We start from the raw sequence: 16137 nt of genomic DNA, 5'->3' as shown, positions 1-16137 counted from the left end.
AGTAGGAAGACTTTATCCTGGGATTGAGGGGACGTTGAATAGCATGGCATTTCTCTTAAAACAGCATAAGCCTTCCAGCACATCCTTTCTAGAGCCAGGGTACCTTGTCCAACTGGGAACAAAGGACATCATGCAGCTATTGTTATCAGAAGAGAAAATGGGGAATTTAACCTCCCTGAATGACAAGCCAGGAAGAGGGAGTACTGATTCCCAGCCTCAGGCTTTTGCTTCCACCTTCCTGCTAGTCACCATCCACTGGTACAGACCCAGAATCTTCACTGTGGCATGCCAGCACATCTTGGCACACTTAGAACTCCATGGAAGAATGTTCAAGATAGTCACCAAAAAGCCTGTGGTCCTTATCTTGACTCCATGGTGTTAGAAATCACTGGGTGTCATCTCCATGTTCCGGTGAACCCAGAGAGACCCAGGGTGCAGAGCACATGCAAAGTAGATGGTCTAAGACCCTGGTATATGGGGAATCTCCCCCTACCACCCCCTTTTCATTTCTCTCTCTTTTTTTTTTTTTTTTGCCAGTCTTGGGCCTTGAACTCAGGGCCTGAGCACTATTCTTGGGTGTTCTCAAGGCTAGAGTTCTACCACTTGAGCCACAGCACCATTTCTGGCCTTTTCTATGTATATGTGGTACTGAGGAATTGAACCCAGGTCTTTGTGCATGCTAGGCAAGTACTCTACCACTAGGCCAAACTCCCAGCCCCTTTCTTTTTCCTTTCTTTCATTCCTGTATTGTGACTCGAACTTAGGTCCTGGACACTATCCTTTAGCTTTTTCACTCAAGAATGGTGCTCTACCACCTGAACCACAGATTCACTTCTGGCCAGTTGGAGATAAATGTGTCTAGAGTTTTACTGCCTGGGTTGGATGCTAACCGCAGTCCTCAGGTTGCAGATGGTGAAGAGGCCTCAGCCTCTTGAGTAGCTCGGATTGCAAGCATGAGCCACTGGCACCAGGCTCTGCCCTTGAAGTTTTTGCTCCTAGGGCCGGGAGTCTGGCCTAGTGGTAGAGTGCTTGCCTAGCATACACCAAGACCCAGGTTCAATTCCTTGGTACCACATACATAGAAAAAAGCCAGAAATGGTGCTGTAGCTCAAGTGGTAGAGCTCTACCCTTGAGAAAACCCAAGGCCCTGAGTTCAAGGCCCAGAAGTGGCAAATTAATTTTGCTTCTAATGTTGGTGCACAGAGCAGCCTCAGAGCTCTACATGAGTTCTCCACATGGGGTCCCCCACCCCCATCCCCACCCTATCTTCTCCTGCCCAGGGACTTTAGGCCACCTGAGTTTGCGTTCAGCACAGCCACACACTAGTGTGTAACCTCAGAAAAAACAGGAACCTTGAATACTCGGTATAATAGGGGCAATAGGCAGCCCCCCTCACAGAGCTGCGTCTAGACCCCTGCCCCTCCCCACCCCACGAAAGCTACCTGTTTTGTTGGAAAGGTTTAGGTCTGAGCCTGTGTGTAATGTCACTTCTGGCCAGAATGGGGCGCTGGGCGCCCTGGTCTTTCATCCTGCCTTGTTTTTGCCTTCTCAGTACAAGGAAGAACAGCTCACTGTGGCCTGTGAGAAGTGGCTGGAAATGAACTTGGTCCCTCTGATGGCGACACAGATTTACCTTCGCCAGGTCCCTCAGGATCTGCTCCTTAAGGTGTTGAAGTCCCCCAGGTCAGAGCTGGTTCCGGGCCACCACACTGAGGTGGGCTCAAGGGGAAGCAGGAGGAGGTGGGGAGGGGAGAGGAGATGTTGTTCACATTATCCTTGATGACAAACAAACTACCCTCCTGGGTGCCAGGCGCGCTTAGGGTGCTGTACATGGGCTAGGGAGCAGGGAGACCCCAGGTCTCCTTACCTGCCTAGTGAGGAAATGGAGACTATTGTTTACGTAATTTAGAAAAGAATCTTGACAACAGCTGGGCACTGGTGGCTCATATCTATATTCCTAGCTACCTAGGATACTGAGATGTGAGGATGGCAGTTCAAAGCCGGCACAGGCAGGAAAGTCCTTGAGCCTCCTATCTAATTAACCACCTGTAAATCAGAAGTGGAGCTGTGGCTCAAAGTGGTAGAGTGCTAGCCTTGAGCACAAAAGCTCAGGACAGCACCCAGGCCTTGAGTTCAAGCCCTAATACTGACACACACGCACACACACACAAAGTTTTCACAACAATAATGCTTATTCATTGTGGAAAATTTGGAAAACAGAAAAGTAGAAAAAGAGAAATAAAACCTCTCACTAAACTAATTTCTACCTCTAGCCCTGATTCTGGCTAAGTAGTATTTTTTTTGCCAGTCATGGGGCTTGAATTCAGGGCCTGAGCACTGTCCTTGGACGTTCTCAAAGCTAGAGCTCTACTACTTGAGCCACAGCACCACTTCCAGCTTTTTTCTGTGTATGTGGTACCAAGGAATGAAACCCGGGTCTTTGTGCATGCTAGGCAAGCACTCTACCACTAGGCCAACTCCAGGCCCAGCTAAATAGTTTTGTACCAGAGATCCTACTCCTTCTTGACCTCTGACAATTAAGGCTAAACCCAGCTCCCCGCACCCCTTCCCTTAACTTCCTCCAACCCTGAGGTTCCTGGACCACTGACAAGCTTGGAAGGCCTCTGGACATTACCTTGACCATGAGGCTGTCAAAGCTGAAATTTGCCATTCATTTCTCATTCATTTGATACCGTTGATCCAGAACTGTCCTTGAAAGCACCTCTCTGTGTGTAGGTTATATAGTGTGCTTGGAGGGTAAAGTGTACTGAGGACTCTTTATTCCCCTTGGGTATGATCTCAGGAAGGGGGTGAATTTCAAAAGTGGGAACTAAATTCTGCTAAAAGTCTTGATGACTTGTTAGAAAATAGGTGTCTACCCGTGGTTTGTGGTAGAACACATCCTGATTTTAGAAATCAGATCTGGAAAGATTTTGTCCTCCGTGGTGAGTTCCGATGACCAGGCCACATGTGGTCACCTCGCAGGTACAGATGTGAGCTTGGCGTGACTCAGGGGTGAGGAAGGAAGGCCCAGGCTACAGCGGGTTACCTCTGTACTATCTACTCATGATCTGAGCTCATCAGAGCCACCCAGGATGCCCAGTCACTTTGTCACCGTCCCTTCTGCTTTCCCCCTCATGTGCCCCCACCTTCGGCCCCACCCTCCTGTACCTCAAAGGTCATGATGTTGAACAACAGATAAACATGGCATCTCTCAGCCTTTTCCTAACACCATTCCTTCCTTGGAAAGGCTGAGCTGTCCTACTCTGGTAGCATTTACCCAAAAAAAAAAAAGCGAAAGGAAAAAACATCTGGCCGCAGCCAAAGCATGGGTGATGGCATAGCCCTGGGCAAAACATTCATGAAGCAGCAACCTGGGGAATTACGTGTCCAGTGTCTAGACTCACTAGCCTGGCAGACATGACCAAGGCAGAAACAGTCTTGTCCTTCTGCAGGACGCATCTGTGCGGACGGGACTGGCTACCGTCCTCTGTGATGGAAGAGCCTCCTGTGGCCTCTTCTCATCACGGTGTCACCTACCCAGACGCCCTGGAGTGGGGAAGAGGGGCTGACAGGCCTTCCCAGTTTGCAGGAGGTGGGAGGCAGGGGATGAGGCAGAGGGCACCAGCTAGAAATGTAACCAGCCATGCTGCCCTCTTTTTTGAGCACCTGCTGAGAGATCCAGGCTTCTGGCTGGTGGAGTTGGCACCACCATTCACATGTGGCCCAAAATGAACTTTTCACTGGGCGCCGGCAGCTCACACCTGAATTCCCAGCTACTCAAGAGGCTAAGATCTGAAGGTCAAAGTTCAGATGTAGCCTGGGCAAACAAATCCATGAGATTCTGAATTCCAATTAGCCAACAAAAAGCCATGGATCAAATGTTAGAGTACCAGCCTTGATTGGGGAAAACAAAACAAGAGCATGAGGCCCTGAGTTCAAGCCCTGTACTGGCATCAAAGCAAAACAAAATAAACAAAACCAGAGTGAAGGAGCCACTCTTCCAGCTAAAATCCACACAACCTTACACGGTAAGCACAAGTTACTATCCTTGAAATCAGAGACTAGGGACATGCCTCAAGGGCTCTCCCTGGCTGCAGAGACCCTGTCCTTCCCTCAGGCCTGGGTCCTCCTTGTTCATGGTGGAGACTGAGAGCAAGAAGCATGGAAATGTCCAGCTCGGAGGTCAGGACCCCACTTCGTTAACTTGCCACCTGGCAGCTGTCACCTGACTCCCAGCTGGTGGCTGTGGGTATCTGGAACACCCTCTTCTTAGCAGATGTCCCCATGTCTGCCCAGGCAGCCTCTCCCATCTCTAGGCCCTTTGACCCCATCTTCGTCTGGAATTGACTTTCCATTTTGTAAACAACTTGAGAGGACACCTGCAGGAGTAGATGAGTAGACGGGGGTTTTTCTGACCTCCTGGATCTGTGGTTTTATTTGCTTAGGCATTTGGTTTACAGTTAATTTTCTCCATCGAGGTCACCACCAGGTTACCCTGTTCTCGTAACTAATGGGTGACAAGTTCACTCCGAGTTCTATTTTCCTGGAAGCCAAGCTGCTTATGGACTTAGAGGATGAAGAGAGACCTCGAGAGAACTCTCCAGTTCCCTTCTTCACAAAAGTCTGCCTTGAAACCAGGGACCCTCTCTTACTGAGTCCCATACTTCCAAGGTCCTTTGTGACCAAAGGAGTCTTGGCATCTCAGGAATCCCTAGGGAAAGGGACCCTTGCGGTCCTTGCCTGTTCCAAGCTGTCTCTGCAGTACCTGACAACAAGCTGTGTCCTCTGCTCTCTGAAGCCCCAGAGGCTCCTGTCTCCATAATGTAGTTCTGGAAACCATGCCTACAATTGCTGAACATTTGCATGGAGCACTGGAATGGCCACTCCTGGATCCCTTCTCCCATGGCAACCCAGTGGGGTAGGTACTGTTGCCTGCACTCTTTCCTTGCCTGTGGAGGGGAGACTATGGAAAATAGGAGGCTTAGCCCAAAGCTCCATGCAAGAGGAAGAGTTGGAATTTAAGGCCAGGTCAGAATGGCCTCAAGGCCAAGGTCATCTCGAGCCTGCTGGGGTGCTGGGCACAAGGCCTCCTTTTTCCTGATCGATGGCCCAGAAGCATAAAGATATTGATCTTACTATTTTGTCCCAGAAAAAAAAATATTATAGCTGAGTGCCAGTGGCTTGTGTCTAGAATCTTAGCTACTCAGGAGGCTGAGATCTGAAGATCACAGTTCAAAGCCAACCCAGGCAGAAAAGTCTATGAGCCTCGTATCTCCACTAAACTACCAAAAAAAAAAAAAAAAGCCAGAATCGGAGCTGTGACTCAAATGATAGAGTGCTAGCCTTAAGGAGAAAAACTAGAGAGAGAGCACCCAGGTCCCTAGTTCAAGCTCCAAGACTGACACAAAAGAAAAGTTAAAAAAATAATAAAAAGGGCCAGGAGTTTGGCCTAGTTGTAGAGTGCTTGCCTAGCATGCACAAAGACCCAAGTTCCATTCCTCGGTACCACATACATAGAATAAGCTGGAAGTGGTGCTGTGGCTCAAGAGGCAGAGCTTGAGAAAACCCCAGGACAGTGCTCAGGCCCTAAGTTCAAGCCCCAAGGAAGGATTATGTAAAATACAAATGTATTCATCTTCCCAAATAGCAACTTGTCATAAATTAAGAAATCAAATATCAGTAAAGCTGTGTTCCCGTTCCTATCCTAGTCATAAGTTAAAGAAAAGACCAGGAAACCAGTGCTGTGTGGATTCACTGTCAGGTGAGTCAATCTACAATCAGTGCAACTAAATGCTTATTACTGTACATCTGTGAACATCCATAAAGAATCCATCCTGCCATTTGGAAAAGACTAAAAGCCCAAACCAACATCACCAAGGTGTTCTGAATCTTTTGCTGCTCAATCACCAAGGCCACGCTTTGTATGTCCACCATGTTGATGCTGATGTGCTAATTGGCTTTTGTTTTCTTGTAATCGTTGCATAGGTTTCTATGGAGGGAGTACACAGCATCCTCTTTCCATTCCTTTCCTGAAGGCCTTTTGTTTTATTTGGTCTCTGCTAGGACAGATACTGCCACAGATACTGCAGCACTGGGGCCTTGTTCACAGCTGGTTCTGTTGAGTGTGGCTCTCTCCAGACTCAGCATTCAGAAAGGAGGTTTATTACAGGTAGACTGTTTTCTCTAGTAATACAACAACAACAACAAAAGACTGTGGGTTGTGAAGAACATTTCTTTTCTCCTAAAAAGCAAGCCCCAGTAATATCGTAATACGGGCCAGTGAGCACTGGAAAACACGACCAACACGACCAACACACCCCGATTTCTTTCCTGTGCCAGGAGGGTGGGGCAGGGAGGGCGGCAGGTACTGGCTCTGAACTGACAGAGGCCATCAGAGATCTAAATTCATGACAATGCCTGTGACAGTTCTGGCATAGCTATTGCTGCAGGAATGTCATGGGCTATGAGTGTTGTCTTGATTGAGTCCATCAGAATTGTGGGCTCATAGAAACGGGTACGCCTGCTCTGCTGCAGGAATGAGTGCTGTACATGGGAGGACAGATGCTGCCTTTAATAATTGTCCATAAATAAAAGCACCACGGGACTCCCAACACTTCCCCCTGTAGCTGCTAGCCTTTGCTCAGTAAGATTGAAAACCTTCTGAGCTGGAGGACCTCATGTAGATGTGCTCTGGAAACTTGCTCAGCTTTCCTGACTCCGTTGACAATGTTCTCTGTGGGAACATGGGACCCAGTGGCTCTGTGAAGCATCTCTGTGGATCTTCTTCTCGTCCTGCCTCCTTATTTTAGCCCAGACAGTGACCAGCTTGGTCCTGTCTAGCCAGGTTCAAAGTCCATGCATCTGTAGGAAGCGGGAAAACCAAATAAGAGAAACAATGTTGCACTGTGTCCAAAACTAGAGTGGTACGTGGTGACATTTCCATTGCCCTTTAGGGCCATGATTGAGCTTGGGGTCCACCCACAATGACCTTGTCCACCTCTTAGGAAGAGGCTGTGACAAGTGTTGTAACTGGAGTGCCATGTCGTGGTCAGGCACTAGAAATATCACTGTGTTTAGGAAACACTGTAATGGCTCGCTAGATAATCGAGTCAGAAGATCCCAGAGGAGCTGTTTGTGCTAGCTTTGTCCAGCTGGCATCACAGAGCACGGAATGACTGGTATCATGGGTTCCTGAGAAGAAACTGCTTGCTTCTGTGGTCACAGTATGTGTTCTGCAGGCCCCACCCAGCTCTGCCACTTTGGGTGAGAGCTGCCATTAGCTGAGTATGTTATGGTGTCCGGGCACTGAGCTAAACACTGTGTGTGTGTGTGTGTGTGTGTGTGTGTGTGTGTGTGTGTGTGTGTGTGTGTGTGTGTGTGTGTGTGTGTGTGTGTGTGTGTGTGTGTGTGTGTGTGTGTGTGTGTGTGTGTGTGTGTGTGTGGTCTGCAGGGCCTCACAGATTTTTACATCCTATCTCCAGAGCCTGTGAATAGGTTCAGTTCTTTGGCAAAAAAAAAATTTAGAGTTTCAGATGGAATGGAGGTGATCCATCAACGGACTTCAAAACAGGAGGTTACCTTAGATTATCTGGGCGAGCCCAGTGTAATCACAGCGTCCTTGAAATGTTCAGAGAAAGGCAGCAGAGTCTTAATCAGAAGAAGACCAGCCTTGACAATGCTGTACTGCTGGCTCTGTGATCCAGGAAGGGGCCACAAGCCAAGAAATGAAAGTGCCTTGAAGATGCCATTCTCCTTTAGAGTCTCCAGAAGGCATCTGCCCTGCCAGGCTCCTCCTCCATCATAGCCAAGTGAGATCCACTCCACACTTCTGACCTCCAGAACTGTAACATAATAATTGGTGGTATCTTAAGCCCCATTGTGACAGTTTGTTACTGCAGTGATTGGAAACTCATACCAAGAGTGGCCTCTCTGGTCTTCCTCAGTGTCTTTTGAGCACTGCCATTATTACTCTTCCACTGCTGAAGAAATCACAGTTCCAGACAGGTTAGCGATATTCCAGAGGTTCCAGAATCATGTGACCTGGCGTTAATAATTCACACTCTCATCCAGGCACTCATTTTGGATGCAACTTCTCAGTCATCAAAATAGTGTATTTTTGTGCCATATTTTAAACTTAAAATAGATATAAAAAGCTAAGATCAACCCAATATTAAATATTTCAATAAACAGAATCATTCAATTTCTACACATACAGAAGCAAGGTTTGTATTTCAATGTCACTGGGTTGTGGTGTGGAATTGGAAATCTGTATAAATTGTTTGGAGAACACTGACAGTAAAAACTCATTACATTTATTTCATCATCACACAGTGGGTCATAGAAAGTTCAGGGCTCAGTGCCAGGTTGCTGAAGTTCAAATCTTAGCTCTGCCATTTATCAGTGAAGGGACCCTGAAGTTAAGATAGTTTCCCTATGTGTGAAGCTACCTGCAGACTCAGAGCTTGGTTCCCAGACTCACTTTTTTTTTTTTTTTTTTTTTTGGCCAGTCCTGGGCTTGAGCTCAGGGCCTGAGCAGTGTCCTTGGACTTTCTCAAGGCTAGAGCTCTACCACTTGAGCCTCAGCACCACTTCTGGCTTTTTTATTTCTATGTATGTGGCACCAAGGAATCGAACCCAGGTCTTCGTGCATGCTAGGCAAGCACTTTAACCACTAGGCCAAACGCCCGGCCCTCCCAGACTCACTTTTAACTTCATTTTCTTACAAATGGTGAGGCAGCTGCCGCCACCATTGTCAGTTCCTAACAGTACTTCTCCACCTTTTGTTTTGACTAGGTTATTTACCTTTAGTGAGTTTGATCTTCTGAAAACCTTACTCATGTGGGCCTACTTGCAACTACACACCAAGATTCAGACTGTTCCACCTCACGAGACCATGCTGGCGTTTTTCCACAGGTAACATGATTAGTGCTGATGGCTAAAATGTCTGTCCTGGTGTGGGTGGGTGTGGGGTGTTGTCTTATAATATCATGGAGAAAAACATCAGTGATATAATTTTCACAGCACCTTCCACAAGGTGTAAACTGCAGCTTCCTGATGAGTCCTAATATTATGGGATGTCTTTCGTCCTCTAAACTTCCTTTAGAGGCACAAGTAACATGTAGGTATCATAGTATGAGATGCTGGGAGCTCGTGGGTCTAGTAATAGGCAGGTCAGGCAAGGTATGCTTTTGTTGAAGAAAATTACCACACCACACAGTAGATCTTTTTTTTTTTTTTTTTTTTTTTTTTTGCCAGTCCTGGGCTTGAGCTCAGGGCCTGAGCACTGTCCTTGGACTTTCTCAAGGCTAGAGCTCTACCACTTGAGCCTCAGCACCACTTCTGGCTTTTTTCTATGTATGTGGTACCGAGGAATCGAACCCGGGTCTTCTTGCATGCTAGGCAAGCACTTTAACCACTAGGCCAAACTCCCGGCCCCCACACAGTAGATCTTAAAAGCTTCTTTCTTCAGAGTTCCCAAGCAAGACCAGATATTCTTGTTTCTATTATTGCAGATGGCATCTAGAATTCTAGATGGCATTTGAATTTGTAGTAGCTTCCTGGTATTGAGTTGGTTCCTTATATTTTCTTTTTTTTTTTTTTTTTTTTTGCCAGTCCTGGGCTTGAGGTCAGGGCCTGAGCACTGTCCTTGGACTTTCTCAAGGCTAGAGCTCTACCACTTGAGCCTCAGCTCCACTTCCAGCTTTTTCTATATATGTGGTACCAAGGAATCGAACCCGGGTCTTCATGCATGCTAGGCAAGCACTTTAACCACTAGGCCAAGTTCCTGGCCCCGGTTCCTTATATTTTCTAAGTCTAAAAAATCTAAAACTCATATGTCTCTCCCCTCAAGTGGAAAGGCACAGTTACAGTGATAATACAAGGCACCCTTTTATTAAAAAAAAAATATTGTAAAGGTGATGTATAGAGGAGTTTCAGTTACACAAGTCAGGTAATGAATACATACTTGGCCATTTCTTTTGGCACACCATCACCTCTTCCCCCACTCTCTCCTGTTTTCCCTTCTAGTTCCATTGGGCACCCTTTAAATATGCAACATCAAGTACTTTATCTCTAATTAGCACTTCCTGTTTATCACTTCCGTTTATCTATAGAATACTCAGGAGCTGGCTTTACAATTCCCATTTTATGGAGGAGGAAAGTGAGATTGAGATGACATACCATGGCAAAGAATATGCCTATGATTAGGGCTGGAGCCTACCCGGACCTGTTAAAGCCCATGATGTTTTGCTGTCCATAGTATAGCATCCAGTCCACAGAATGCCCCTGAGCAAGGGGTTTGGAAAGCTCCAGAGGCTGCTGTTATTAATAGACTGCTTCAAAAGGCAGTTTTTGCCTTTTGCCCGTCCCCATCTCCCTCCCCTCCCTTCCATCTATGCATGTTTTAGTTTGTCCAGTCCATGTTAACATAGTCTGCAGTGGCTGTGTGGGGGCAGGGAGCAGCATGGGGTGAGAGGGAGCCAATTGGCTGCTGGTCTTTAGTTTGTGTCACCTTAGCTTCCTTTATTAGTCACTTTGCCTTGCTGGGACATATGTGGATGCACTCAGCTTTTAAGGAAGGAGAGTCTATTTGGGCACAAATAGATTTTGATCTATAGTTGCCTGGCTTCATTACCTCTGTGCCTGTGGCAAGCCAGATCATGATTAGAACATCTAGTAAAGCAAAACTTGTCACCTCATGGTGGACAGGAAGCAGAAAAAGAGGGACAGGATGGGATCCCAATCTCTCTTTCATGGCCACACCCCAATGGCTCAACTTTCTTCTATTAGTCGCTGTCTCTTTTTTTTTTTTTTGCCAGTTGTGGGACTTGAACTCAGGGCCTGAGCACTGTCCTTAGACTTTCTTTCAAGGCTAGTACTCTACCACTTGAGCCACAGCACTACTTCCAGCTTTTTTCTATGTATATGGCACCAAGGAATGGAACCTGGGCCTTTGTGTATGCTAGGCAAGTACTCTACCGCCAGGCCCCTAGGCGCTGCCTCTTAAAGGTTCCACCACCACCCAGTAGTATCAGAAGCTGAGGACCAAACCTTTAACACGTGGGCCTTCAGGACGTACTGTACCCATTTCACTTCTATTAAATCTTCTTGAAATTGCACCCACATCATCCAAGGTACTGGGGAGGTTGGTGGCACTTTCGCCAAAGACTACAGATGGCCCTCAGAGAGGCTTCTCCAGAGGGGAAGTCGCTGACGGGGTGACCATCTGCATTGCATTCCTGTTTCTCTTCTCCTCAAGATTAGGAATGGGAGCTCCCAGAGTGATGAGGTGTGTTCAGTGTTCCGGAAGTAAAACCACTCCCTTTCTTTTGCACACATGAGTTTAGCAGATCTATATTTTCACACATGAATTGGCGGCTTGACCAGATAAAAAGCCTAGTTTCATTTGTATTGTTTTAAAGTATTTGATCCACTTCTCAAACATCTTGGTACCAGGTTAACAACAACAACAAAAAACCCTCTTTGAGTCTGTCTTGCTATTTGGGGAAAACAGTATTCAGTGCCAGAATTATGCGTGCTGTGCTTAGTTTCTCTATAATTTACTCTGAATCCAAATTGTGAGCCCATCCTCCTCGCTCTTTTCATAGCCCAGAGACACTCTTTCCAACGAGTCATGCTGCAGGACAGCTTGCTGATCAGCCCAGCCCTCATCCTGGCAACGGAGATGGGAAGCGATTTAGTGTGGATACACTCATTGGAGCGCTAGAGGGGGAGTAAGAGGAGGGGACGTGCAGGAAGGAGAGAGTTGAGGTACGTGGCTCGTTCCACAGAGGCTATAAGGTCATTTCAGGGGGAAAAAAAAGACATTATTTCATTCTACTCACGAGTGTAAGTAGTGAGATATATGTCAAAAAACAACCCTACGTAGGCAAACCTATCACATGTGAGTGAGTAGAGTTAGTTTCCACCTCTTCCTGTATTCTTCTTTCTCTTGCCTTATCACACTGACTGGAATGGCTAGTACAGTGTTGACCAGAAGTGGTGAGAGTGGACATTATTGTTTATTGTAGATTATAGGGGGGTTGAATTTGTTCCTTCACCATTAAGTAGGATGTTTACCACAAATTTAATACAGATACCTCTATCTTATTGAAAAAGTAGGATTTTTTTTAAGTAGGAGCAGATGTCCCTCTTTTTTTTAAAATGTCTAATTCTTCTTTCTACTTTCATAAACTTGAAATGTAAGTCACTGATTTGAAACCCGTATTCTGTATTCAGTGCTATATATTTCCCTCTGTGTATTGCTTTAGCTGCATTCTCACAGATTATAACGTGTTTGGTTTTACATTCAGTTAAAAATACTATTTCCTCTTTAAATTTCTTTTTTGATTGACTAATGAGTCAGAACTGTTAGCTTTCTCAACCTTCAAGAATGTTTTAGGTCCTTTTTAAAATTATCACTAATTTAATTCCATTGTTATCAGAGAAAATGTTTCTTTTGTGGGGGGGGCAGAGTGTATGTGTGTGGGGGGAGTTGTGGGGCTTGAACTCTTGGCCTGGGTGCTGTCCCTGAGCTCTTCAGCTCAATGCTGCCTCTCTACCCCTTTTCTAGTGATTCATTGGAGATAAGAGTCTCACAGACTTTAGTGTTGGGGATGGCTTTGAACTGCAATCCTCAGATCTCAGCCTCCTGAGTAGCTAGGATTACAGGTGAGCCACTGTGCCTGGCTTTCAGAGAAAAATTCTTTTAAATTAACTGTCTCTTTTACAAATATTTATTATATTTTAATATCTTTGCAATTTATAGTCTCTTTTTCCTATGTGATATTTGCAACATATATGTCTCTTTCCTTTTATTCTTTGATCAGCATTGTAGTTTATTGCTTGAACTCAGGATATGCACCATGTCCCTGTGCTTTTTTTGCCTACGGCTAGCACTCTATCCATACCTCCATGCCCAGCTTTTTGCTGGCTGATAGAGGGGGGAAGAGTGTCACAGATTCTCTTGCCCATCTGGCTTTGAACTGCAGTCTTCAGATCTCAGCCTTCATAGTAACTAGGATTACAGGTGTGAACTACCAATGCCTGGCATTGGTTTACTTTAATGAAACCTAAAGACTTGATGAAAAAGCGTTTGATTGCTTATTTTGAAATAGATTACCTATTAAAAGAAAAGCGGGGCTGGGAGTGCAGCCTAGTGGTAGAGTGCTTGCCTAGGATGCACAAAGACCCAGGTTCGATTCCTTGGCACCACATACATAGAAAAAGCCAGATGTGGTGCTGCGTGCGGCTCAAGTGGTAGAGCTCTACCTTGAGAAATCCCAAGGACAGTACTTAGGCTCTGAGTTCAAGCCCAGGATTGGCAAAAATAAATAAATAAATAAAAAGAAATTTAAAAAGCCTTTTCATTTTGTGGATTTTATCTATATTCATATGCACATAAGCATATGCATAAATATCTTATTTTACTCATTTTTGCATTATTTTTATATCTATTTTCTTTGAGGATCATTTACTGTTCTTTTCTTTTCCTAATTTCTTTTATTTTTTATTTTTTTTGTCAGTCATGGGGTTTGAACTCTGGGCCTAAGCAACTGTCCCTGACCTCTTCAGCTCTACCCTTTGAGCCTCAGCCCTACTTCCTGTTTTCTGGTAGTTAATTGGAGATAAGAGTCTTATGGACTTTAGTGCTGGGCTGGCTTAGAACCTTGATCCTCAGATCTCAGCTTCCTGAGTAGCTAGGATTATAGGCGTGAGCCTCCACACTCAGCTTCAAAACAATTCTTAACCTGCTCACTATACTAAATCAAAGGAGGTACTGCTGAGTATCCTTTAGCAGTTATCAACCTGTCCTGCCTAGAAGCCCTGGGTTGATAAGGGCTCCTTTGTGAAAATGGACTGGGGAGCCAATTCTGACTTGAATCTCATAGGTCTCTTGACATATCAGTTTACTTTGAATCCCAGGGCTACGGGGAAATCATGATACACCTGTATCTCAGGTCCTTAGATTACTCATTAATTATCAAATGTATCTTGCTTAGACAACCACTGAAAAGAGGTCACTGAAAGAAGCAGTGAAGTTATTTCCCATCTAACTCCAACTTCTAGATTTCACCCTCTTCAGCCAAGTCTCACCTTTCCTGTGCCTGTCTGAATCTGACCTAGCCTTTACAGAAATACCTGAGGACAGCTCCAGGGAGCTTTCCTGGATCCCCTCTAGACTGGATTCTTCCTCCTCTGTGCTGCTTTTCTGCAAAGAGAACAAGAGCTTGTGCCAGCTGCATGGGTGTGTACTAGCCCGACAAACCTAACAAGCACTTTCTCTACACTTCCCACACATGCCTTGCTCACGGAACCACCCAAGAGATCTGCCTGATCATGCCCTGCACCCCACAGGCCCCAAGTTTGCTGATTTCTCGAGGGAAATAATCCCAACCCAGCCCAGCGTGGGAGAAGCTTCACCTCCTCGTGATTCATGAAAGGCCTTTACAGAGGAAGCCAGAGAGCATGCGTGGCCCCAGGCTACCCTGGGTGGCAGTGCTGATCTTTGTACCCCAACATTCATTTAAAAACTACCCCGTGAGTCACGTTGACATGGGTGCCATCAGGTTGTTCTTAAAATTGTTCCACCAGGCCCTGTGCTCGGAGACTGGTGCATCTGGGGACAAGAGGATTTCTTAGGACACAGTTTTTGTGACTTGTGTGAACTTTGTCTTTTCTTGCTCTGATCCCTGCCTGTTTCCCCTTGGCTTGATTCTCTGGAGCTTGAAAATCTCCCTTGTCTCAAGATGATAAATATTGAGTTCTAGTTCTTTATAACTCTACTTCCCCCATGTTGCTTCTTGGCTTTCCAGAATACTGAAAAACAGCAAAACACATTTTCCACAGTAATTTGGAGAAACACACGAAGAATCTGGATATAGGAGGTCATCAAGGAAGATCTAACGATGATTGTAGTTGTCATTAGACAAGATTCTAGTGACTCTCAGCCAGACTTAAGAAGAAGAGCCATCTTGACTGTCAGAGAGGCCTGAGATTTGGTCTTGACACATTACTGGCAGAAGCATGTAGGCATGGGGGCGTGGCATGGAGTAGCCAGGGTACCCCGTACTGGCATCGCTGGCATTCCTAGCAGATAAACTATGGATGAATAGAGGGACGGAAAGGTAGAGTTGAAGCTGGAAAGTTGGGAGGGTTCAGACCATCTGATACACACGCAGCCTTTGGCAGGGGAATCACCAGACACAGCCAGAGGCATTGAGAGAAAACACAAGCATCAACAAAGCAGACACAAATCCCTGTTTCTCTAGGGTCTGAATCCAGGAAGCAGAGACAAACGATAAAGGAGGCACGTGCTGAGGAGGGCAGCTCTGATCTGAATCCCAGCTCTGCTGTGTTCTCCACTAAGACTTTGGCCAGCAGCCTAACCATTGTGCATGGAAGCAGCCGCACCCTCTTCCCCTGACCTGAAGGGTGGGTCTGTGCTCCCTTTAGAAGAGGAACCAGCGCAGTGTCTGGGGTAGGATGACCTGAGCAGTAGATGACCTGTGAGAGGGGATGCTGAGCTGGCAGCCGCAGGATTTGTCTCATGGAATCCATTTCCTCAGAATCCCATGTCTTCCTCACTGAGTTCTGTTTTGATGAAAAGCCATGTTCTTCTCTTTCAGTGAGTTATTGCCCCCAGATATATATTTTTTTTTCTAGCTTCACTCAAGTGTTAATATATTATTTCAAATAGGTTTCAAGTAAACTAAGAAAACCTTTAACCTTCCTTCTTGTCTTTATGGTTAGAGATACAGTACAGACAATGCAACATTTTAACCATTGTTATAGACATTATCAGGGGCATGAATGCATTCACCTTGTTATGCATCCATTTTATCTTTCTAAGCTGAAACTATACTCACTTAAGACCCTCCTTTCCTCCTCTGTAGCCCCTTCCTCTTTCTGTGTCTGTTGACATCATTATTCTATCACCGCATAGAGTACAATCATACAGTATTTGGCCTATTTCTTCAAGGTTCACTTATGTTCTAGCATGTTTCAGATGGCCCACATATGTGTTTCATGGCTCATCTTTGAAAGGCAGGGCTGGCAGAGCCATGAATCTTACAGTCATCAGGGAGGGTAACTGACCCCTCAGATGATGGGGAGAAAGAAGTAAAGCCTGAGAGC

General features: G+C 45.8%; 1 protein-coding gene across 1 annotated transcript in view; it reads left to right on the top strand.

Annotated features, from left to right (window-relative positions):
* Positions 1-16137, top strand: part of Btbd16 (BTB domain containing 16) — a 43519-nt gene that overhangs the window by 15718 nt on the left and 11664 nt on the right. Inside the window, exons 9-10 of the mRNA XM_090346862.1 lie at positions 1553-1683; positions 8797-8916. Coding sequence (XP_090202988.1) covers positions 1553-1683; positions 8797-8916 — 251 coding nt within the window. The remainder of the gene's footprint in view (positions 1-1552; positions 1684-8796; positions 8917-16137) is intronic.

This window comes from Megascapheus bottae, chromosome 15 (assembly GCF_031878675.1).
Source record: "Megascapheus bottae isolate mThoBot1 chromosome 15, mThoBot2.hap1, whole genome shotgun sequence".
Taxonomy (NCBI): Eukaryota; Metazoa; Chordata; class Mammalia; order Rodentia; family Geomyidae; genus Megascapheus; species Megascapheus bottae.
The sequence above is the reverse complement of the archived record's forward strand: the minus strand, read 5'-3'. Positions and strand labels throughout refer to the sequence as shown.